The sequence below is a fragment of the Galeopterus variegatus genome, unplaced genomic scaffold (genome assembly GCF_000696425.1).
Source record: "Galeopterus variegatus unplaced genomic scaffold, G_variegatus-3.0.2 Scaffold173, whole genome shotgun sequence".
Taxonomy (NCBI): domain Eukaryota; kingdom Metazoa; phylum Chordata; class Mammalia; order Dermoptera; family Cynocephalidae; genus Galeopterus; species Galeopterus variegatus.
In genome coordinates this window covers 139,635-165,731 of record NW_007726284.1, presented here as the reverse complement: position 1 = coordinate 165,731, position 26,097 = coordinate 139,635, and the positions used below count along the sequence as shown (strand labels likewise).

Here is a 26,097-nt window from a genome sequence, read left to right as displayed (position 1 = left end):
GACACTGAGGGTTGCAATCCCGTTGCCGGTCCCGGTCCGGTACGGGTGCGACACTGAGGGTTGCGATCCGTTGCCGGTCACGAAAAAAGACAAAAAGACAAAAAAAAAAAGATAAACCAACTTCCTTATTCAGAGTGGGCAGAAGAGGATATCAGTGAACTGTTCCTATCTTAATAAAATGGAAGGATTTTTTGAGAAATAAAAATTTCTCTGTTCACCTCTCTGTACCCCTTTTGCCACCGTAAACACACATATTCTTAAACTTGTGTCCAGAAGACGTGGATTTGTGAAAATAGTGCTCTGTGTTAGCAGATGCCTTTTGTGGGGTTAAAAGCATTCTACTGGCTTTTGGCTCCCAGTCCTACATTTCATAAAAAGCATTGCTTAATTCTTTTAATAGCAGGCAAGTTCATTTTCACATAGAGGGAAATCCTCGTTTTAGTTTAGTGCCTTTCTTTTATGTTCCTGTTTGGAAAACCATGCTCCAAGGCTGCATTTGGACAGACATCTTAGAAAGGAAGCGTAGAAAAAGTAGATCAGCACAAGGTTTACAGACCAGAAATCTGCTTGGCAAAGGAGTTACTGAAGACTGTGGTGTAGAAGCTGCAGAGAAAGTACCTTTATGATTGATTTCCATTCAAGTCAGACTGACTGCAGTATGGTCATTTTTCTAACCCATAACTGCTCACACTGCAGCAGTCTGCTATCTGCAGGGTGTCTGAATTATAGCAGTCTATGTCCGTGTTACCTCTTACACAAATTACTTACACTGGTTTCTTTTTCCATGCAAATTCATCAGTTTTACAGCCCCTCATAGCCACAGTCAGGAAACTCTAGCAGAGAGCACAAATTGATAAAATGAGTTAATTTTACTATACTTATTTTTTTTTTCTTTCTAAAAGCCCTCTCTCATAGTCAGTGTTCAGGAAGCATATTACGGTAAAAGGAAGATAACAAAAGAGTTGAATTTTCTTGCCATAAATTACCTTCCAAGTTAATTCCCTTTAACGATGATTCCAGATTTGCTTGAGTTTTCATAGCATTGTATGTTCTACAACGGTGCCTTTGATAGAAAGAACAAGTATTTTCCCATGTTCACTCCTTTTGTGCCAGTGACATGGACTTTCCTGCAAGATCTGTGCCACTAGAATGCAAAACAACACTAAATTGTGCTGGGCCCACAGAACTGTGTGCTGTCGTTGGACTCCCTGCCTCCTCCTGACTCCCAGTCTTAAAGTACAAGTACCCCAAATCTCAGTGAATGTTTTAGATCATGTAATCTGAAAAAAATATAGCTCAATTTTTTCATAGTTATTTTATAAGTTGGAAATTGAATGTTAAACCTCGATAGTCTTTTTTAGTGGGTACTTATTGCCATTATTCTATATTCTTCAGTGACCATGCAGATTTGAGGAAGGGACAGCTATGATGGTTAATCTCTAAAATGTAAGTCTCATGAGGGCAGGGGTTTTTATATATATATATATATCTTGTCCACTGATGTATCTTAAGAATCTGGAGCAATATCTGGCACACTGAAAGTGCTCCATAAATGTTTGTTGAATTCCATTGAATGCAGCCTTTCAGAGGATATGTGCCATTAACAATAGGCTGGACACACTAGTCATTTAGTTAACGTTCCCTGCTGATTCCTGTGAACAAATTGTAAACTCAGTGCACCATCATCTTCCAGGCAGAGTAGCTTGAAAATTTGGATAGAATCTTTTTCCATCATCCTCTTTTTCCAACAATGCAAGCCTGAGCAGATTGTCTCTGGTAGATGGCAGAAGCTCAATAACCACAACTGTATCCAACTACTAATGCGTGCAGAGGAGCAGGTCATTAAGAGGGTTGGCTTCTAAAGTAACCCCTTTCTTCCAATAGCCCACATTACTATAATGATTCCTTAATAGCAAACCATTTATTAAGAAATGACACAAAGACTATATTCTACTCATGACAGGAAAGAGGGAGCTGGAGGACAAATGACTTAGAGATTTCTAACATCCAAAGAGACAGTTTCCACAAGTTAACCTTTTGAGACAAACTCCCTGGTGGAATAAGATACTTCAGGTTAGAGTAATTGCAATACTGCTTAAGACAGTTGAGGAGCCCATCCTCACTACTTATGTGTATCTATAGAATTCTAAGTTTCATTTTGCATTGTTTAAAGTTTGGGGGGGAGGTGGGAAACAGGAAAGGTAATTATTTACTCTCCCTAATTCAAAGCATATTTATTGATCATCAGCTATGTACCCAAAACTGTGGTGAGCTGTTTAGGAACACAATAGGAGCTCTAGGATCTGTAGGATTAACAGTCATGTGGTATAACCACTGCCTTCCTGACCTGGGAGAGTTATTTAACTTCTTTGTGCCTCAGTTGCTCCCTGATAGTGTTGTAGGGGTTAAGCAGGATGATGTGCTTGAAGCTCTTAGTCCACCATCTAGCCCATAAATGATGCTTTATGAATTGTGATGATGATGATGGTGGTAGCAATGGTGGGTGTTGGTGGTGATAGTGGCTTTTCATTTTTGTCATAATTGTTATTAGAATGATGAGGCCCATGGAAATTTAATGACCTAACTAAGTTACACTGGTGGTTACTGGCAGGGCTGGGACTCTCATCTCTCCCAGTCCCGGGTTAGCACTTTTTTTGTGCTGCATGATGTCTATCATTATAGACTTCAAAATGCAACTCAATCTAATTGGGGAGAAAATGAGACAATGAAAAAATAATAAAGCCTAGAGTTAAGTACAAATGCAGTGAAATCATATTTCACAATATATGGCAGAGAAAGGAAGTGCTGTGGTTGGTCCTTAACATCTCCACATTTGATTGGCAATGGCTATTTAATCTCTGCAACACACCAATAGGCAAAAAGTTAGTCTTTAGCCTCAGAAGCCCAATGTGATATCCTGGGCAGGCCAGAACTTAAGTGACACTGGACAAGTCATTTAACCCCTGACAACTTTTTTTAGTTCCCTAATTTGCAAAATGAATGTAGCTTTTTAGTTATGTTAGCAAAGAAGTGCACTGTGTTATATACATCTTACTGGTATTTTATATTTGTTAGAAGAATATGATCCTGTATTTATTTATGCCCTTTCATAGTGCACAATTGGGAACAGGTCTTTTAGACCTGTTTACTGTCCTGGAGGAGGTGTCAGCTATCCATTTTAAAAATTCTATTTTCTTCTTGACAGCATAGTTTAGGCCTCTGTTCCTTCTTGCCCAGGACTCCTGCATCAACCTTCCAACTGATTTCCCACCTCCAGAACCTGAGCCCCCTTTTGCACCTTCTGTATACTGTTGCCATGTGAATGTTCCTCAGATTCGACAATTATCTTACCACTTCCCTACTCAGAAACTGTCATGGATCCCACAGGTCATTCACTTTACCTCCTACCTCCAAACTTGTCACGTGCTTTGTCATTTGCCTAGAAAGCCTCACCTGTCTCCTTCTCTCCCTTTTTAAGTCTGAACCATCCTTGAGGCCTCAGCTTAAGTGCCAGCTCTTCCTGGAATCAAACCTTTTCTGATCTCACAAGCCAATGGGATCTATTACTCCTTTGAACCTTACTAACACGTTCTTTGCATTTCTCCAGTGCGACTTAATTTGGCATTGTTTTAGATATTCAGGTATTATTTTAATATTCCACATAGGTTGTAAGTCTTCTGGGGGCATAGACACTATAATGCCTTTTTATTATCTCAAGTTTAAAGCCAATACTCTGTATGAGAGTCATTGTGATACGGAAGGAAAAGCACAGGTTTCAGGGTCAGACATCCTTAAATTTTAACCCTGGCTCTCTCTTTTTTGCCTTTCTGTAACTGAGGGCAAGTTATTTTATCTCATTCCACATCTTAGTTCTCTTCATGTTGGAAATGTACTTCCCCAGGAAGGTTTTTTTTGAGGACTAAATTAGACACAGTAAATAAAGTGCTATTAAAACATGGCTTCATAGGTACTTGGAAAAGCCTGCCTAAAGCCCTACCTCTTTCGTTGTTACCTGTCAAAGGCTCTTCCTGTTCTCCAGATTAGAGGCACTGATAATACTCAATCCATTGCAGGGACAACTTTGACAGGGACCCCTACTACCCTTAGGTGAAAGGCCATAACGGTGTCACCGAGTCAGAATCTATTCCAATAAGCTGACCCTCCCTGTGATATGTATACACAGACAGTAGCAGCAGGATGTTTCCTTAATGGAACTCTCAAAGAAGACAGAGTTTGGGTCTGTGCATTGTTAGGATTATTTAACCCTTGTTGTGAAACCCATTTTCATTTCAGAAACTTAGTGATGTTTTAAAATTCAAGGCACATATAAACCGGTGTGCCAGGCTCTAGAGTTACTCACCAGAAGTCCAATGGACACTTTGGGAAGTATCACCATGATGCCAAGCTGCCTGGTGCCTTTTGCCGCATTACAATTACAGGGTGATAAGTGGCTCAAGGGAAGTAAATGTAGGGGCAAGTTAAGGAGCAGTTATGTGGGCTTAATCATATTTTGAACCTGTCTGAGAGGTGGGCATGCCGTATTTACACACACAGTTTTCTTCCTTCATCTGTTCTGGCTCCCTTGACATTTTAAAAAGATAATCGAGGCAAAAGACATTTTTCTAGGATAGCTAACGTAGTGTGTAAAGTGTGTTCAGTTTCAGTGCTGCTGGATGTGTACCACTAGGTAGAAGGCCTCAGGCTTCCCCTCCCAGTGCAGATCCAGTCTGTCTCATTCACATCCTGCTTTCTGTCCTTCTGAGAGCCAGATAGTGAGGATCGTTTTGAGATGAATTTCACATTGCAAGAGATAGGAAATGGGTGGCCTAGAAAGAAGAATTCTCTCTCACCAAAGTTCAAAACAGAATTCCAAAATACAGTTTCCTTCATGCTTAAGAATAAGTGGCTTCTCCATCCAGCTGAGCCCTCAACTCCATTCTGAAATTTGTGAAGAAAACCTAAATCCAGACCTTTGACACCGATCAGCCTTATCGCTCTTCTTTAGTTAATGAGAGGTGTGAATCTCTAAGCTCCAGGAAGGCACAAAGCATTAATAAGTACCTATTACATGTCAGGCCACTAAGAGTGATGAGGAGCAATCTGGGCCGTATTTGAGTAATCTTCCCCACCACTCTCCTCCGTGGCCTATTTCATGCATAAAATATCCTGAAATAAAAGGGGAAATTATGCAAATAAATTTGACATAAAAAGCAAATTAGGGAATAACTAGCAAAATTATTAATTAGAGTTCCGTTTACACTGATTGTCATCCTAACCATTTGTTTTTGAACTAAAGATTCCTTCTCCATTAGTGCCTGCCATTGAGAGATGTGTTTAAAGTTTGAAAAATACATGTGAATTTCTGAGTTTTCCACTTCTTAGCAGTGATTGTTTTTATATAATGACAACTATGATTAAGGTTGTTTATCACTATTAAACAACTAAGTGTTTATTATTAGAAATTGTTGTATTCCCTCGTACCTTCTCTTGATTCCGTGGTTCCATTACAACACAATTGACCCCGTTTCCCAAGCAGTAATCCTGGGAATCGTCCCATACTCCTCCTTTTTCATTATTACCACAGTCAAGCAGTCAACACACTTTCTTGATTCTAGCTCCAGAGTATCTTGCATCAGACTCTCCTTTCCATACTTTGAGTTTAGACCCCGTCCCCATCTTACCCTGTTTAAATGACCCCAGTGGCCTCTCTGACTCTCTCTCACTGATTATATTCTTCAGCCTCCTGCCTCTTCTAGCCCCCCATGCCTACACTTATGACAGAGTGATCTTTCGGGGTCAGAGATGCAGATTTGATGATGACATTACATACCTTGCTGGTTCTCCTTTAATTAGTGAATAAAACTCAGTATAACAACCAGTTCCATTCAGCCAGTGCTTACTGATTGCCTCCCGGTGTCAGGGATTATATTAGATGCTGGCAATATAACCCCACCAATTCCCAATATAGTGGAGTATCATATGTGCTTTCATATCTTATAAATTTGGGAATCTGCAGGATTCAAATTGAAGTTCCTTAAAGAAACCTATCAGATTCTTCATGACCTGACCTTAACTATTCCCTCTTTTACCCGTGTATTGTACACTATATCAAACCAAGCTATTAGAAACCCAGTAAATATTTTATGTTCTCTTACTTTTATGCTGTTTCCTCTACCTAGAAACCTTCCATTTCTCACAGTTGCATAATTAATAATTGTCTTTTTAACATTCTTCCCAGGGATCACATTTTCTAGGACCCCTTTACTTTCTTGAACCTCTTATCCCCAAGCTTGGTTAGATACCCACCTCTATGCAGCCATGTCAATTGAGGAATAAGTATCACCGAACTTCTCAGACTGTCTTTAAATTAATCTGTCAGGCTTCTCCTCCAGAGCTGCTTAAAGATAGGGACTGTGTCTTTCATCCAGGTGCCTTCCTCCCCCAGCACAGATTGGCATAGGAGGCTCTCAGTAATCATTTCTTGAGTGAATGAAAGTCCCTGGCTTACAATGTTCCGAATTATCCTTTCTTCATATAAATATTAACCTGTATTTAATTTGTTTATATATGCACTTATATGGGCTTAACTTTCAGACCAGTGCCTCAGTACAGTAGTATATGCATCTACTGTTCCTGCTTCTGCATAATCTTTCAAAAGAGAGATTATTTTCATTAATATGTTCTCACCACTAATTTTACACAGAGTTGCTTTAGAAAATTCGTATATATTATCTTTTTATTCAAAAATTCTTAGTCTATTCTAAACAAAGCATCTAGAAGCTCAAGGACATAAAAAATACAAGGAATCACATCTCACACCAGAGACAGTTCTGAAAATCATATATAATGAAAATTAAATCAGAAGTGGGCAAATTTTCTATAAAGGGCCAGATGATAAATATTTTTGGCTTTGTGGGCCATGTGGTCTCTGTTGCAGCTCCTAGTCTGTGATGTTGTGGTGTGGCAGCACCCATAGGCATTATGTAAATTGAATGGGTATTCCTGTGTTCTAGTAAAACTTTATTTACAAACACTATGGCTCGGGGCCATAATTTGAGGACCCTGCCATAAATTACAAGGTGGGACAAATGTTAACGTAAATATGTGTGCAAGTTGCTGAGGTGATTCAGAATAAGAAGAAATGACACATTTCACATTGCAAGAAATTGGGAATGGGTGGCGTAGAAAGATGTGTTCACTTCTACCAAAGTTCAGAACAGAATTCTAAAATACAGATGAAATAGAAGTTATCAGGATCAGACAAAATTAGAAAAGCCTGAGGAGTGTTTTTGGCTGGTCACTCAAGAAAAGTTTAAGACTAAAACATGGAAAGGTATTTTTGTTAAAAGTATCCAGGAGTATTACAAACTCGGTGACAATTTACCATTACAACAAGAAAAAAGATGAAAGGTACATTAGAAAAAATATGCCTCTTTGGTATAGACTATTTTTATGTCAACATTCCTTTGAAGTCAGAGTTGATTAACCTATTATTTTGGATAAGCTTACCATATAAATGCAAAAAGAAAATGCACTAAATGCAACACTGAAATACGCTCTCATTGATCTTTTATTCACTGAGCTTAACTGTTTCTTTCTTTCTTTCCTTTTTTAAATTCTAGCACCAATCGCTGCAGGAACTGGCCCAAATTTTTCTCTCTCAGATTTGGAAAGTTCTTCATACTACAGCATGAGTCCAGGAGCAATGAGGAGGTCGTTACCCAGCACATCCTCTACAAGGTAATTTGATTGGCAGCTCTTAAAGAGGCTATGCTTTAACTCTTGATTTTAACTCTGTGCCTGCTAGGCATTTAGCAATGTGCCTGTAGTATTAAAAGATACAAGACAAATGGGTTCAGCCCCCAACAGACTTTCAGTCTCATTGGGGAGATAAAGCAAATGTACATGTTGCAGAAATGTGTATATATTTATATACACACACACTTACACACACGAGGAGTCTTCACAAAATTCATAGAGATTCATATTATCTATTAATTTTATTTTTCCACCAACTTTTTGAATTACCCATGTGCGTGTGTGTGTGTGTGTGTGTATGCAACAATAAAAAAGTGATCTAAATTGTGTGGCATAGGCTAAAAATAGTTAAAGAAACTTTATCCAAAAAGATTGACTTGTGCTCAATTCTAAATGGCAAGACAGAAAGAAAAAGGAATGGAATTCTGTTCTGGGTGGGGTGAGAACACAGTGAATGCATGAGGGAGGACAGATGGTGAACATAGCATGTTCTAAGGAAACTAAGTACAGGTCTTGACCACAGAAAAGGGCATGTGCTGTGGCTTGTTTGGCAGGACACAGTCCCAGCCCCTGTGCCCAGGGCAGACATTACAGGTCATTCCCAGCTCTTTCCCTACTGAGCCCCCAAAGGTCTCAAAACCCAGTCTTTTGGAGTTGCCCTAAAAGGCGACATCTATTCAATATCCTGGTGTGAGGTTATACAAGTGAATGTGTCAGGTAGGAGGGTGGGGCCAGACCATAGACCCCATTGCATCAGGAGACCTTAAAAGTAAAGCTGGAAAAGCACAACCCATGACGATTCTAGGGTTCTTGATCCTCTTAAGGTCACAAAGCCAAAATCAAAATGAAGCATTTTGCAAGATCCTGTTGTCTCTAGATAACCTGTACCAGAGGGAAAGGGATTACGCATTAAAACCACAGTATTCTTTTACAAATTGGCTTTAGCACTGGACTGTGACAACAAAGAAAAGAATGGTGCAGAACGGTCTTTAGTGTTTGTGTATTTTGCAGGAGAATGTTTGACAAAGGTATATTCCTCCTAAAGCAAGTACTGGAGTTTTATGATTCAAAACAATGGCCAGATTATAGCAGTTTTCCTTGGTAGACACTCATTCTTACCTTGCCTTTGTACATTTCAAACGTCACTACTTTTAAAAAAAATCAATTTAGTCATTACTAATACCTTGAAGACAGTGAAAGAAATAGTTATTCCCTAAATATAATCACCAGATCCTACCATCATCTTTCATGTTGTTTAAATGTTCCCCTTAGTTCACTGTAGTACCAGCTCTTCAGGAGGAAAAAAGTGTCAAATCCGAAGTACGTTTATAACAGAAGAAAGAGATTGTGAATACATTTGGGTGTTAATACATTTTGAGGATTTCGAATGTTTGCTGATGAAAGAGACATTGTGTGTAACTGCACTCAGTCAACATGAAAAAGCTTTGCAAATACTTTGGGCAGTGATTAATTTAAAAGTTTATGGGCTGTTTGTTTCTCATATGTGTGCTGCACATGTACCATGTACATCCTGAACAGTGTTCCTTACCTTCTTATCCTTCCATGCTCTTCTCCAGCTATGTTTTATTATCTTTTGTTGTGACTCTGAGTGGAAAACTGGTTATTAATGTCATTTAAAAGGCTAGTGTCATTCTCGTATTCTGCAAATAACTAACCCGGATAAGGAGCTAATTATGAACAGCATCAGTAGTGAATAACTCAGTAATATGTTTGTTTTATTCTCATTAGGCTCTTCCTAGGATGATTTATTTTTTTAAAAAATTCTTTAAATACATAGATTCATTAGAATTATCTGTGTACAGGTCAGAAAATGTGCCCAGAATAATACTCCAGATTTACATATAGAAAACTTCATCAGTCAGTATTTGTTCATGCTGTGCCAATATTAATTGGTCACCTACTCTGTGGTTTACATACCTGATTACATGGGTGATTTACATACTTAATCTAATTTAATCTTCACAATAGTTTTATAGGATACATAGTGTTGACATTTAAACAGTGGAGCAACACAAATCTCAGAGAAGTTAAGTAACTTGCCCAAAGTCATGGCCCTGATAAATGGCAGAGTCTACATTAAAACTTGGGTCTGTTGAAACTTTAAAAACTGCTTTCTACACTCTGAATTCTCTTCAGAATGGGGCTGACTCTTCTGAGTAAGGAACAATAGAATATGAGGCCCCCAAAAGGGGTATCTTATCTAGTTTTCCCCACACTTGGCATTTGCTGTCTTGAATTATTGTTACCATCTCTCAGGTATGTATATGAGGGTACTTCAGAAAAGGCTGACTCTTCTGAGTAAGGAACAATAGAATATGAGGCCCCCAAAAGGGGTATCTTATCTACTTTTCCCCACACTTGGCATTTGCTGTCTTGAATTATTGTTACCATCTCTCAGGTATGTATATGAGGGTACTTCAGAAAATTCAGGAAGGATTTGTATTATCTTTTACTTCTGTTTTTCCACAAACTTTTTGAAGTACCCTTGCATGTGCTGCCTCCATTCTGGACTATAAGTCCCTTGAATGACAGTTTCTGACTCTTCCAATTCAGCAATGAACATTAGTAAGTACCAGAGATATTGTCCTCAGCCTTGTGGGTATACAGTCAAATAAGAGAAGCCTTAGCAGTCTAGTAGTAGAGACGGCAAAGTAAATGGAAATATTCAGTTCAGGATACTACAAACACTCTATAAAGAGGCTTTTTGCAGTCTTATGGACACTAAGGCTTCTAGGACTTATACATAGTAGGAATTAAGCAAATGTTTGGAATAATAATTATTACCCCAATTCTTAGGTAGAATTGTTAGGAACACAAGAACAAATTCCACCTATGAGATGGCATATTACTCCTTAGGAGAATATTTATCCTCCCTTTATGTATAGATCTTTCTGGTGCTTTCCTCCTTTCCTCAAATGTTTCTAGGAGAATAGAATCAGTGTGTTAAAAAGTCAAGAGTAAGAAACCAAAACCAATGAATGATCCATTTCCAGAAGTAAAAAAATAAAAGTGATTGATTGGTGTTAACTGTAGGTTCTATATCCCTTCAGGGTAAACATCTCCAAGTTAAAAATTGGGATAAAGTGCATCTTATACTCCAAAAAACTTCATCAAGATAAACCAAGTGTCCAGTTTGTGAAGTCAGTAAACTTTGCCTTGAAAGTGCTCCACCTGTCCTTCCTGGCATTGCTAACTTTCTTCACTCCCGATTTCTTCTCTCTTCCATCTTGCACCTCCACCCTCCAATGTTTTATCTTGTGTCAACTCTTGCACGTCCTTGCTTCCAAACTAAGGCATCAGCTAATAACTACAGAATCTTTCACTTTTAGGGTTTAATACCTGCATGGGGTGTTTGCATTTTATTAGAGGATCCAAGGAGATCGAAAGCTTTAAACAATCAGAAAAATATAAATAATGGGAAAATTATGGACAATGGGGTTGGCCTTTTGGGTTGGATTTCATTGAATCCTGATACTTGGATGAATCCTTGTGTACTCATGGTTGTTTCTAAGTCAGCAGCCCAATTCAGCAGGTTTTGAGCATCTGTTTTTAGCCAGACACTAGGTAGGCACTGGAAAGTAAAAAAAAAAAAAAAAGAAGAAGAAGAAAAGAAAGATAGTCATTTTCCCCACAGATCTCTCAGCCCCGTCAGAACAGAACATACAGGGCTCGCCTTTTATCTGCCAGGGTATTTCAGGGGAATATTTATTTTTTTCCACTTTGTATCCTTCCCACTTCCAAGATGATTTCAAATGGCTTTCAATTTTAAAACACAACATTCTAAATATAGAATGAGAGGCCAGAAGCCATTTGGAAAGATAGGAGAGATTGTTATATCAGGAACCTGAACCAAGAGTTATGCCTCACATGTACCTCTGAGCTTCCTGGTTGCCAAGGGAAGAAGGGGAAACAATAGGTCATATGATTCACATTTTCTAACAAAAGGAAACAAAAGAAATTCAATTAAAGAGACCATATTTTTCTGATTGTGTATTAGTGGGAATTTTTTGTGTATACCCCCTTTAAAGGATTTCCATTAGATGCAGTTTTACATAAAATATAGAAAAGTTCTTCAAGTGGCTATTTTTTATTGAACTTTGTGGAAAGTCAAGCAAAGAACATTAAGTAAGCTATTAAAGGCATTTTCTTTGAGTACTAAACTAGCGGGATACAGTTACGTTGCTTTCCTGTGGTTTGGCTTTAATGAGAATGGAACTTAATGGCTGAGAATACTGGAATGCCAACATTAGTAATTATAATTTTTTGACTTAAATTGGATCCTCTACATTTTTTCCTGGGGATGGCTGCAGTAGCCTCTGAACTGTCTCCCTGCCCCTAGGCTCCATCCCCTTCTTTTCCCTTTGCCTTTCTACATCCATCTCTGCAGAATAACCTTTCTAAAATATAACTCCGACGTCACTCCCTGTCGAGACTATTCCTGGGAGTCTCCCTTGCTGAGAGGATAAAATCCAGATTACAGTATCTTCCCTAACCTCCCCCTGCTCTTCCGCTGCGCCACTCCTTCAGAGTCAGCCGTCCTACACAGCTGGCAGCTCTCTGAATGTACCACACTTTACTCATGATGTTGCTTCTGCCTGATGTGCACCTGGGGGCAGTGGTCGAGGTATCTGATTGCCTGTGTGACACGAGCATACCAGTTAGGGCATATGCTGCACTGCCGTGGGGCTTGGATGGTGAGGTTCTGGAATGCCCCTGCGGGGCCAGACATTAACCTTTTAGTTTTGGGTTCATAAGGGTGTCCTGGGGGCAAAGAAGGGAAGGCAAGTTTGAAAGAAATGTATGGGGCTAGAGACAATGACATTTTGCCAATTGGTAAAGAAGTATTTCAATATTTTAAAAACCACAATGGCTGCCTGCATGGTGCATCAGCTGATAGCAGCCTCGGCCAATTGGTAAAGAAGTATTTCAATATTTTAAAAACCACAATGGCTGCCTGCATGGTGCATCAGCTGATAGCAGCCTCGTTCTGCCCTTTCCTTCTTTCTTCCCTGCCTCCTTGACGCTCTTAAAGAGATAGCTCAGGAGGCATCTCTGGGAAGCCTTTCCCAACCTCCAGGCATCCTCATGTCCTTCCTCCATCCTGTGACCTCTACGTGGTTCCATCATGATACTGTATTTCCCTTTTGCACAATTTTGCTGCTTCTCTGTCTCCATCCGTGGAGGCAGGGGTCGTGTCTGACTCACCTCTATATCCTGGCACTTAGCACAGCACCTGGCACATGAGATGTATGCAGTGAGTGTTTGATGAATGGAAACATGCGAAATATTCTGTACTCTGAACCATGAGAAAGAGATTTCCCAATAAGCACTTCCACTAGGTGTGAAGTTCACCCATTCTGGTAGTATGCTGGTGGCATCTCAATTAAGACAGGTACTACCAGAATAGCAGCAGGTACATTTCTCTACTTTTTCACTCCTGAAGACTCAAATTGGGAGAAAAATTCAGTCCTTCATCTGGAAGAAATGAGATACGCTTTGGAAGTTTCTCTACCATACCTCTCCAAAAAACAAAAATCCCTACCCTTATGGAATGAAATTTCATTTTGGTAATATCCATGTAGGGGAAATGCGTAAAAGTCACTGGGCCACTCTTTTTTTTCATGTCCCTCACTCTTACAGGGCAGTCCAGTCCTTCCTCCTGTTTTATCTGTTTTGTTCACTGTCTTATCTCTAGTGTCTAGAGTAGTGCCTGGACTACTGTATCTTGCACTAAATATTTTTTGAATGAAAAAATCCAAGTGGAAGATGGCAAAATGTGGGCCCCCCAAAAAAGCAATCCAAGGCTTTTTTGAAGGATCATGAGCCCTGCTTTTTATCATTTCTGGGGTGCCAGCAGGGATTGAGTTGATGTCTAGGTACATTGCCAATGGCCAGGCCCCAGCACTGCCTGTGGAGATTGGAAATATGTGGGCAAACTACCGACACTTCTGGGTGGAGACAGGAGCAGGAACCAGCCACTAATTCCCCATAGGAAAAGGAACAGGATGTGGCAGAAACAGCAACTTGAGTGACAATAAAAATCAAACCCAGACACTTGGAACAACACAGACCCAAGACTCTGTTCTACATCCAGTGACTCACCAAACTGAATGAGAGCCTAAAAAGAGCCCTCAAACTACACTAGGTTGCCCAATTGCTTCCTCTCTTGGCTTGCTTTCAACCAGAGATGCCGTGTCCAAGAGAAAGGTGGTTTGGATTGCTTTTAAACATGCACCCGTTTGCTATTGCAGCTCCACAAAGCGCCTCAAGTCTGTGGAGGATGAAATGGACAGTCCTGGTGAAGAGCCATTTTATACAGGCCAAGGGCGCTCCCCAGGCAGTGGCAGTCAGTCAAGCGGATGGCATGAAGTGGAGCCAGGTAAGCAGGGTGAGGGGACGGTGTGTGGCTGACACTGGAAGTCTATACTGCACGTGGGGTCCCTGGCAATGCATGGATGTGAAGAAGGGAAGCTCAAGGTAGTTGACTTTTTCGAGACGAACACTTGCTATAAAAGGGTAGCAGTGCAGAGCAGGGATTCACCTGAAACCAAAGACTGGGCAGAGTGGCGTGTGATTTTCTGCTCTGACATATTGTCACCTACACTACCATCCAGCATTCCATTGACTTTTGGGTTTGTTTTTATGCTAGCTTTTGGCTTAGTTTTTCAAATTAGGTTTTAATAATCATGATAAGAATCTATCAACTTTTTCAACTGGATTGGTAACACTAGAAAGGAGAAGGGGGTTCCTTATGTTACCATTTATGCTCAGATTTTTATAAAATGAGAATACTTTGTGCTTTTTTTTTTTTCTAGTGCTGGATACCATTGTGACTGTTTTTCTATTTAAATAGAACAACTCTTCATGCCCATCGGTACTAAACTAAGCAAAGGATGACTGCTAGTCTAACCTCCTGGGGTTGTCTAGTCGGCTCTGGAGTCTTGAAGATAATATGAATAATTCTGATAGAAGCTTTTGAAACCTTTATCAATATCTAACCTCCACGTGGGTAAGAGGGAATCTATTCCAAACCTTCCCCAGTATAAGTCGTATGGGTATAGAAGATAGTGTGGGCTTTGGAATCAGAGAGAGTGTAATCTTGGACTCCAGCTCCTGCTGACTGTGTGATTGTGGGCAAATTACCTGACCTCTCTGAGTTTCTGTCCCCATTTTTATAATCTGGCAGTAATAATAGCCGTTTAAATGTTCTTGAGGATTAAATAAGGTAACATATGTAACCCTTCTAAGAATAATACCTAGCGTAGAGTAAGTATGAAAAAAATTTTCTCTGTCCATCCTTCCCCACCCCTGCCTCAGAGCAATTCCCTGCAAGAACAGACAAGCACCAAGAAAATCTCAGAACTAACCCCGTCATCCTTAAATCTTAGCTCCCCTGTCTCCTCCCTAACATTTTTTCAAAAGATAATTCTCAGAGGGTGTAACTATAAAAGAACAGCACAAGGGAGATTTTGGGGGTGATGGAACTGTTTTGTATCCTCATTGTGGTGATGGTTACAGTAATCTACACAAGTGTTAACATTCACAGAAGTGTGTCCCTCCCCCCCATGTTAGTTTTGTCATGTCACAATTAAAAACAAAACAAAAAAACCTCAGGCCCGGATGGCTGGTCTTTTATCTTGCTCCCTTTACTAAAATGTAAAAATTTCTCTTTGCCTTGCCTCTGCCTCGTCACAATTAAAAACAAAACAAAAAAACCTCAGGCCCGGATGGCTGGTCTTTTATCTTGCTCTCTTTACTAAAATGTAAAAATTTCTCTTTGCCTTGCCTCTGCCTCTGCCTCCCCTTGACCCATTCAGCAGTCTTCACTGGGAACTTTGTGTGAGGCACTGTGCCAGGCTCTGGGAGCTCAGCCGTGGATGGGAAGGCTACAGCCCCTGCTTTCAAGAAATTCACAGTCAGGGGTGGGAAACGGACGCATCCACAGATCATTATGCTATGATGTGGGAAGCGCAGGGATGGCCGTCGTATCCTCCGGTGCCTTCTTTTTCTAATTATTACTCGCAAGGCCCTCAGGATGTAGTGGTTCTTCTGCAAAGGTCAGCTTCACTCCTCACTTCTGTTCACGTCAGTTTGCCTAAAGTGGCTCAGAAATAAACCCAGGCCCAAATGAGAAAGAAAACGCTGACTTCTCATTGCCATTAACCGCAGCGTCAGCGTGACCTCAGTATAATGCCAGTGAAACGTTTATGTGCTGTTAAAAAATTAAAAGAAAAAAAAACTTCTTTGAACTCTTTTTAAAAGCTTCATTAGAGTCCTAGCCAATTTACCTGCTTCAGTGAGAATCAGAACCAAATATGTAGGTTTGGTACATTTGTGCTTGAGTATTATATTGATACATTTTTATGCATATCGAAACTGCTTTATTATGTTGATGTGCATGAAGTTCCGTCACCATAAGACTGTTCCCTAGTTCCTTATGTAGCCGTCTGCTGGGTGTATTTGAGGGCAGTGGGTGCTGGTTGAATATAGCGTACTTTGACCTAGTGACTCGTTTACTCTGTGTAACTCCTATTCCTATCTGTACTTTATGATTCAAATGATCATAAATTTGAACATGTGAATACTTATATCCTTTGCAGTCATTAAATAACTAAAGTTTAATGGTTGAATCCTTTTCAGGGGGAAATTCTCTCTCTCTCTCTCTCTCTCTCTCTCTCTCTCTTCTTAAAGAATCCCCCACAATTGCATTCCTGGACTGATTGTCCATTCTCCATCCCCATTTCCTTATAGAAAAATGCACTTTCATGGTATATGTTTGTGGGTTGTGGGGGAGGACAGTGGATAAATTTACATTTGGCTATATTCAACATAGAAGGTCATAATTGAAACAGGGCCTGAGGGGACATTAAAACTCAACTGAAGGATGTTGCACATGTTCATGGTGACTTTAGTGTCATTAACTCACACCAGCCATTTTAAATGGATAATTTATGCTGCCAGATGGTCCTTTTTGGGGATTTTCCATCAAGCCCAATCCCCTTTTTGGCACAGAGAACACCTTTATGTTGTTCCCACACTTCTCTGGGCCTGCATAGCTTTTCCCCAGGGGTACAGTTAATTGAGTAGGAGGCTTTTAGTGGTTCACTCATGTAAATTACCTTCAGAAATATGTTGGGAGTTATGTATATCTGAATGCACCAGAAGCTTTTTGGTTGACTACATTTGGGATAATTCTTTCAAACAAGTACTAAGAATACTTTGTTTATGCCTCAGATGTGACACAGGAAGCAGGGCCTGTACTTGCTCCTCACTCGGAGAGCTGTGCATCTGTTTACCTGCCCTCAAATGCTTTTTCAGGACTCCCTGGCCAAAAGAGGCCTGAAGGTTGCCAGAAGAGACAAATTTCCTTGAGCAACAGGAAGACTTTGGAAAGTAAAACAAACCAGACAAGCAGTAAATTGCATGGGCTCTTTCAAATGTCTTTTGTAGTATCCTGTTCCCCATTAGTTTATCTCAGCACTTTTAGTGCACAGCTCTTATTATCTGGGAAGAAGGGCATAGTAGATTAAAGATGATGTTAGTTTAAAAACATCGGACAACCTCAGGCTGACTTTTACTTCTCTTACAGTGCTGCGTTTGTTCTCTCCACTTAGTTTTGTTACCCACTTATCTCAAAACCGGGTTAGATTTGAAGCTTTGAAGCTAATCATGCACTGATGAAATGAGTCCTATGAAATCCTATCAAGCAAAAATGCACATACCATCAAGTCTTGTTTATCTGTACAAATGAAAACTTGCAGAGAAACTGATAATGCAAACACAGAGGAAGGAAACAGCAGGCAGGCACCTGCATTGGGTCAGACACTGTGCTTGGTGTTTTTATATGTATGGTAAAAATTCTAGTTACAATTGAGTGTCTACTGTGAACCTTGTGTTTTTTCATTAACCTCCTTTAAAATATGCAAGATGTAATGATCTTGCCTCTATAGAGATGAAAATTGAGAATCATAAAAGGTGAAGTGACTTTCCCAAGCCCACACAGATAGTAAATCTATGGATCTGGAATCCATATTTCAAACCAAATCTGATTTTGGAGTATAAGTTTTATCTTTTATACTCAATAACCTCTTTTACCATAAGTGTTTATGTTTGCATAAAATGTGCTGGAATCATGTCCTAGACTTATACTTAAATTATTTATTGTTTTTTATTATTGTGTTTTTAACTTATCAGAAAGACTCCCAAGGGCCGGCCCGGTGGCGCACTGGAGAGTGCGCCACTTGGGAGCACAGTGGTGCTCCCGCCGAGGGTTCGGATCCCATGTGGAGACCGGTTCCTGCTCACTGGCTGAGCGCGGTGCGGGCGCGACACTGAGGGTTGCGATCCCGTTGCCGGTCAGTAAAAACGACAAAAAGAGAAGAAAAAAAAAAAAAGAAAGACCCCCAAAAATCTCCCATTTTCTTTATCCCAAACCCTTGTCTCACAACCTACACCAGAGAAGAAATGGGTTATTAAATGTACATAGTTCAGGGCTGGCCAGTTAGCTCAGCAGGTTAGAGCGTGGTGTTACACCACCAGGGTCAAGGGTTCCGACCCCTGTACCAGCCAGCTGCAAAATAAATAAATAATCATAGTTTACAATATATAACAAAGAGATTAACTGTTGACAGAGTCTATCATTTTCACCCATAAAATCAAATAATCCTCAGCATTCAGGTCTTTGTTCAAATAATACTTTATCAGAGAGGCCTCAGTGATCTAAAATAGCTGCTGACTCTCCCTCCATCACCCTCTCATTCATAACCCTGCCTTCCTTTTTCATACTTCTATCTACTGTTGTTATCTGTTTTCTCCCTCTAGAATATATATTCCATGAACAGAGGGACTCGGTCTGTCTTTTCTACTGCTGTAGCCCTAGCGTCCATAAGTGCCCAGCACATAATAGGTACTTAATAAATATTAATTGATTCAATAAATGAGGCCATAAAGCAGAGAATTCTGGGTGCTCTCATTAATTTGAAAGCAGAATTTCCTACCAATAATCCTCAGAATTGGTGTTTACTATATTTTCAATCTGCAGGGGTTCAGTCAAATGCAATTATTAGCAAGTAGCAAGCAAAGTGATTGGTAGAGCTCAGCCACAGACCCCACTGACAAGTATCAAACTTTATTACAAGTATCCCTCACCTTGAAGAGTGTTCCTTTAGGTGAATCAAACCTTTTTTAAAAAGATAATTCTTTATTTTTTATGTAATTTTTGAAAGATAATTCTTTACATTATGAGTTCTATTTCATGAATCCCAATAGTAAATCCTTTGTAGAACATTTTATGTAGTTTAGATAATCTCTGTGATTTACCTATGTCTGAAAATTTTTACATTTCCCTATCAAACTCTCTGTTATGCAAGTGTAGGGAGCACTCATATGAAACACATTAGGCCCTTGCTACTTGAAGTGTGGTCTGAGGACCTGCAACACGGCATCACCTGGGAGCTTATTAGAAATATAGAATCTCAGGCCCCACCAGATGGAAAGAATTTTAACAAGATCGCCAAGTGATGCTCATACACGTTAGGTTTTGAAAAGTACCGATTTAGGCTACCCCTTTGTTCTTTTAGGTGGCTCTCACCACTCAATACTGGTGAGAAAGCCACCTTAACTTTAAATGTTGTGCTACCCAACCTTTCTCCCTAAGTTAAGTAGGAGTGTCTTTAAAACGATGCTAAATGGATAGAAATCTACCCTGTTTCAAAACAGATCAGAGAAGAACATACTCTGGGTGATTCTAGATAGCTCACTAGAAGAAAGAAAATTCTCTCATCTCTCTCTCTCTCTCATATTCCTCCAGTTTAAGTGCTTACTGAATAAAGAATGGCTGGTCATCTAATCATTATAATTCAAATCAAGCCAAGTCATTGAATATTCAGTGCTGACTGTATGCAGTGTAGTAGAGTAGATAGAAGGATGACTCCACCAAGACCCTGTTTCCAAAGGCAAACCTCTGAATTTCCTCAGGTGTCAGTGACTGCTGGTAAGGTGAGAGCTGTTATTTCTTCCCTATCTGTGACACAAACTTACGACAACCAAATGAGGTAAGGAAGGCCAAAGTCCTCTGTAAAAGTTAATGTTCTCCAATCTTATGAAATATCATTAGGATTATTGAGGTAAACAGACCTTACCCAGCCTATGGTAGTTGAAAGCAGACAGGGTTAAATGTTGTAGGAATACAAGAAGAGAGCTGTTAAATCTGACTAAAGGATTAGAGACAATTTGCTTTAAAGGTGGCAATTAAACTGGGGTTAGATTAGAACCTAAATGAGAAATATTCACTTACTTGAAAGTGAGATTTGATGTCTGTTAGCCTTTCAATCGTGACTATATACAAATTTAAGTTTTCTTCGTATATATATTTCTTCAGCTCTTTGGCGGTTCTGTGAACCTTTCTCAGGTTCTTTGTGTCCTCAGAATTGAGGACACATACAAAGAATCCAGTGGGTTTCACGGATCACTGGGTTGCACTGCTTCCAGCATTTGAGGCCACACCTGCATTGAGCACATACATGTCAATCAGTTTCAGCAGACGGGAAGTAAAGCTCACTGTTTCTTATTGTGAAAACACTTGAAGTTATAGTACTTTTCAGTGAAATTTCATATTGTGTTTGAATATAGGTGTAGGAGGCTACTTAAATTTCCTCCTGTAGAAAAATATAAAAATCCTAACATGCTTTAAATTATATTGGGATTGTAAAACTATCAGCAGACATGATTACATCAGCCAAGATGTTGGAAGTTCCGAACAGTTCAAGTGAAAGTTTTAAAGTCAAATTTGATAAGTAGTAAATTTAGCTGTAGCTATTTTCTTAAATACTTTCAGAGATAAACTTCTTTCAGAGATAAACTCCTTCCTGAAGATTAAGTTGCTCTCATTTTTGAAGGTCAAAATTAAGTACTTTAATAGCATGCCCTCTTTTCCTATCACATTAAAGAAATCCATTTTAGAAAAATTGTTTAAAGGTATCTGTCAAAGAATATTGGGTGAACATCTGGTCAAACAGCAACTCAGGACATTTAGAACTACAGTTCCGTGTCACAACTACCAGAAGCACAGTTGGATTTTGCAGACTTGTGTTAGTTTATGGTAATTTTAAATATTGCATATTAGGTTCACTTGGATTCCTAACTCTGTTGGTCGTAACTTGACTGCCAAAGCCATTCATCAATTATAAGAGTGGAGGAAGTTTACCAACTTATACTTCTAGCTGAGACACATAAGAGGACCATTATTAGTGCCAATAAAAAGGCAGCGGATGATGACAATAAATTTGATCATGGACACTCTGCTGCACTAGCTTATAATAGGGCAAATGATGAAATCTCCCACTATCTCCTGCTGTAATAGGAATAGTCACTGTTACAGAACATTGCAGTAGGATCAGTGTCTTGGCTTTTCTCCTGCATTTATGGAGCAGTGGGAAGCATCATTCTGTGACAACATTCTCTGCCATTATCTCTTTCATATTGGCACCTGCTCATTAGAGAGTAGTATACCAGGGGGCATCGGTATAATAACAAGGGGTTTGTTCTTTAGTGACCCTTCTTTATCAGAGAAAGTTCACCTAAATGAAAGGGTTATGACAGGAAAGCTGTATTACAAAATGAGCACTCCAACCACCCTTCCAAAATGTCCTCACCTTCTTTATCAAGGCTATTTTTTTAATACCAAAAAAGGGCCTAAAACAACTCTTGTAATTGGAGTCTAAATGGTTAAGTATAAGAAGAAAGGAAATACTCTTCTCACATATGCACATATATACTTTGTGTGTGTGTGTGTGTGATATACACTGTATGATAAAGCATGGTCAGAAAAATTGCTGTTTTTAATTCTCGAAGCCTGCTATAGTACCTAGCAACATGATAGCCATTCAATCAATGTTTGTTGAATAAATAAATAAATAATAAGATGGAGATGCACTTGTCTTATCTTGTCCTTTGATTAGGACGAAGTGCTCAGGAAACAGAGTGCTGCCTACATTGGTTAATGACTGAGTGTAGCTCCACTTGCATCAGAGAACCCAGATGCACAATTTTGTGAGTACAGAAGCTCACAGGAAAACAGATGCCACATTTCAGCTGGTCTTTTCTGAATAAATAAATTACCCAAATCTCCAAATTTTTAATTTTATGTTTGAAAATAAAGCTGTGTAAATATTCTAGAGGGAAAGAAGAGATGTAGCTTATGCATTAGGTTTACAGTCAGTCTTCCGTATCTGTGGGTTCCACAGATTTAATCAACCACGAATCAAAATATATTTAAAAAAACAATGAAAAATAGCAATGCAACAATAAAAAATAGTGCAATTAAAAACCAATACAGTATAACAACTATTAATATAACATTTACATTATATTAGGTATTCTAAGTATTCTAGAGATGATTTAAAGGATATAGGGGAGGATGTGCATAGGTTATACGTAAATACTCTGCCATTTTATATCAGGGACTTGAGCATCTGTAGATTTTGGTATCGGTGGGGGTCCTGGAACCTGGATGTAAAATCTTCCTCCCTGCCCTTTTCCTGTCATTGTCCTCAGCACAGCCCCAGTGGCTTAAGTAGGAAAGTGCTAGCTCATTTTGTAGCTCAGAGTTAGCATGTTGTAAGAAAGAACTTTAAAGCAAATTTCATCCAACCACAACAATATTCATAGGCTTGCTAGGGAGGGAGAAAAAAAGAGAGAAATAAAATATATTATAAAGAGGAAAAAGTACAAATTAAGAATAAAGAAAATCTACAATTCTCGTATTCTGTCATGAGCAAGCCTGGGGCTTTTGCAAACTACTTCTCTGAATTTTCACTTCCTCATATGTAAATATTAGGGGCAATAAAAGCAGCCCTGCCTCCCTAACTGATAGCTTTGTAAAGATCAAGTGAGATGACAAAAATAAGAGCTATCATTTATTAAGCACCAGCTATGTACAAAGTACTGTGCATGGAACTATACTTAGAGTATTTTTTTTTTTCAGAATCTTTTCTTATGGCCCTTTTTTAATTGACACATGTTTATGGGGTACAGAGTGATATTTAGATACATGTATAGGATGCATAAGTATTAAATCAGGGTAATTATCATATTCATCATCACAAACATTACCTTTTTTGTGTGTTAAGAACATTTGAACTCCTCTCTTCTAGCTATTTGAAAATATACCACAAGTTATTGTTAATTGTAATCACCTAGCACTACTATGGAACACTAGAACTTATTCTTCCTATCTAGCTGTAAACTTGTATTTGTTAACCAACCCCTCTCTGTTGCCCTCCCCCTTCCCTTCCCCACCAGAGTATTTCTAATATATGCAAAGTATACTTAATAAATCATAAAGCTTTAGAGAAATATCGTATATTTTTTTGGTAAATACTTTGCAAACTCTAAAGTGCTATATGAGTTTAAGATACTAAGAAATTTAATTGAAAATGTATTGTACATGTCTGTGTCTGTTATCTGCAAAGCACTGAGCAAGGTGATAGAGGACATATAAAAATAGTAAGACAGAAGTTACCCTCAAAGACCTTCAGCCCAGTGAAGGAAGGAAGAAAGGGTAACAGGTTAAACAAGTACCCAGTGGCTGTAATATAAGACAGAGTATGATAAGCATCATATAGGCTAGGAGTTTACTCATTGGCTTAGGCCACAATCCTCCACCACACCTGTTTGAAAGAGCTGGTGCATTGGCCATTTTATTATTAAAAGAGCAGCAGCGAATGCTGGGCCCTGTTTCCTTCCCTTCATAATATCAGAGTCAAATCTTTCTTCATCTCTTAAGAAGCATGTAGAGAGTTGATGTGCTAGGACATCCTCAGGAAGTGCAAGAGAAACACAGTGTCATCCTGATCCAGCAAAAGATATCTCATTCTGCACCCATGGACCCAAATCTCACCTGCCTGAAACAGACAGTTTTCTGACTTGTTGGTAATAGATTGAGCAGAATTTAAGCAAATATTTACTAGAGGAAACAAAATTATTTTGAATAGAAATTAAATTCACCAAAGGGTGAAGTAACCAGAAATTATAGTTGGGAAAGGAGAAACAAAAGATAAGATAGATTGGTAGATAGATGAAACTCATCTGAGAGTTTGCTGTGGTGTTTTCTTGTACCTAATAAACTTTATTAAATATTTGTAGAACTCAAACAGAAAGTAATTTTAACCTCTGATATAAAGAGAAAAAAATCCTTCTTTAATGATCTTACTTCCTCTATTCTATTCTATGAACAAAATGTAGATAGTTCAGACTCAACTAGTACCACAATTTGATTAACAATATATATTTGCTTGTATTTTATTACTGCTGCTGAAATTTTAAATATATAAGTGTTTTATTAGCAATAGGAAGAGCTAATGTTTATTGGGCACTTACTCTGGGCCATTCATTGTTCTTAGCTGTACACACACACACATATGTGTGTATGTATGTATACATTCATTTAATTTGTAAAAAAAAGTGATATAGATCACTGATAATAGTATTTGCAGACTTATTCCCCTTCTCATACGCTTTTATATTTTTCTTACAAACTGATGTTTCTATGAGGGTACTTCAAAAAGTTCATGGAAAAGTAGAATTAAAAGATAATACAAATCTTTCCATGAATTTTTTTAAGTACCCTTGTATTTAAATGTTAATCAAGTATAACAGCATAAGTTTATGTGGAAATGAAGTTCTGTCTTTTTTGACCATCAGTGACCTTAATAAAGTAGTTTTTTTTAATGCTCTAGAGTAAGAGGCTTTTATATGAGGAATAGAGGAGGGAGGGAAGAAAGAAGCCCTCAGCCCTGTGCAGACTGCGGGAGTCAGTAGCTTTTCTGCCTGCACTGTGCAGTAGTTTCTTATGCAGCTGTGTACATCCCAATTGCTTTCTTGCTCGGCAGAGGATTACAATAATACCTATTTATCCAACTCTATCCATCCAAGGATTTCAGATACATCATAAACTCATCAATTAATCAGAGATATGGCACCCATTTCAAGATGCTGGGTGAATTACATCCTAGAAGATTACGAGAAACGCTCACATCGACATAGTAAATCAGGGACTGTTTCCTGATGGATTCCTGAACAACACACCAAGTACTAAAATGGAAAGGGTTCTCTCCAGCACTGAATCATAAAGTATGTGTCTCAAATGGTAGAAAATTTCACGAATCAAAAAGTCACTTTATTTTGAAGCATCTCTTAAACTTGATGAAAAATTAAACTGAAGTAAAATGACTAAACCCATTAAATATAGTTTTTTTTTGTTGTTTTTTGTTTTGTCTTTTGTCTTTTTCCGTGTCCGGCAACGGGATTGCAACCCTCGGCATTGCCCCCGTGCCTTGCTCAGCCAGTGAGCGGGAACTGGTCTGTATGTGGGATCCGAACCCTCGGGCGGGAGTGCCGCAGCACTTCCCAAGCGGCGCACTTATCCAGTGAGCCACCGGGCCGGCCCTAAATATAGTTAATTGGCTTGCGTCTTCAGAGTAAATGATTACTGACCTCCCTTTCTTAACTGAAAACCCCTCTGAAACCTTTGGAGTTTTAAATACAGGGTTATCTTGGTTCTTGACTCTCTGTTCTGTTTGGAGTGAGCAATTCTGCTTGTGGTCCAGAGCCTTCAGCCTTCTGTGAAGAACTGGCCTCACAGACAGCTGTGAATGTCTGGTATTCATTCAGATAATATTCCCATACTTCCATAGTTTAATGTCATCCAAGCCTCTTTACTTCATTTTGAAGAGACATTCCAATTTCTGGGGATGTTTCACCAATGAGAGGTGGTATGAAGTTTTCGTTTGCGTGGCTTGAGATGTGTTCAAGTCATAAGAGATTCAAGGAATGGCAACCCAACATCTCTTTCTAATCGGAAGTGTCCTCTGTATTACTAGATTATTCTGCCATGATAGCTACACCAACCCAGAAATCACTTAACTATGATTAGCTTCTAAGATATCGTGATTACTCACGACTTAATGCCAGTTAAAATTTACCATCTGCCTTGTAGCCATTTCATGAACCCAACTGAAGAGAGGGTTTATCAGAATGGCTGTGCCACATCTCTCATGTTTTAACACTCTTTAGGGACTTATGTAAGCAGCACTTCATGTTCTAATGTCAAAATACACATGTAAGGATTAAAAGTAGAATGCTTTTCAGGGCCAGTTGTTCTTTGATATTTATCACTTCATGGTGGTGACACCTGCTTCTAATTTTAAGAGTTCTTACTTCCAGTGGGTGATTTTTTTTTTCTTTTCAGAAATCTTATCCTCAAATGACATAACTAGTAATTTTTCTCCTTTTGATGTATTTGATATTTTTATGAGTTTG

At 39.0% G+C, this 26,097-nt stretch overlaps 1 protein-coding gene across 6 annotated transcripts in view; it reads left to right on the top strand.

Annotated features, from left to right (window-relative positions):
- Nucleotides 1–26,097, top strand: part of NFIA (nuclear factor I/A) — a 367,279-nt gene that overhangs the window by 252,037 nt on the left and 89,145 nt on the right. For all 6 annotated transcript variants that reach the window (XM_008563311.1, XM_008563327.1, XM_008563335.1 and 3 more), the window contains 2 exons: nucleotides 7,623–7,740; nucleotides 14,031–14,158. In XM_008563311.1, the coding sequence (XP_008561533.1) occupies nucleotides 7,623–7,740; nucleotides 14,031–14,158 (246 nt within the window). The remainder of the gene's footprint in view (nucleotides 1–7,622; nucleotides 7,741–14,030; nucleotides 14,159–26,097) is intronic.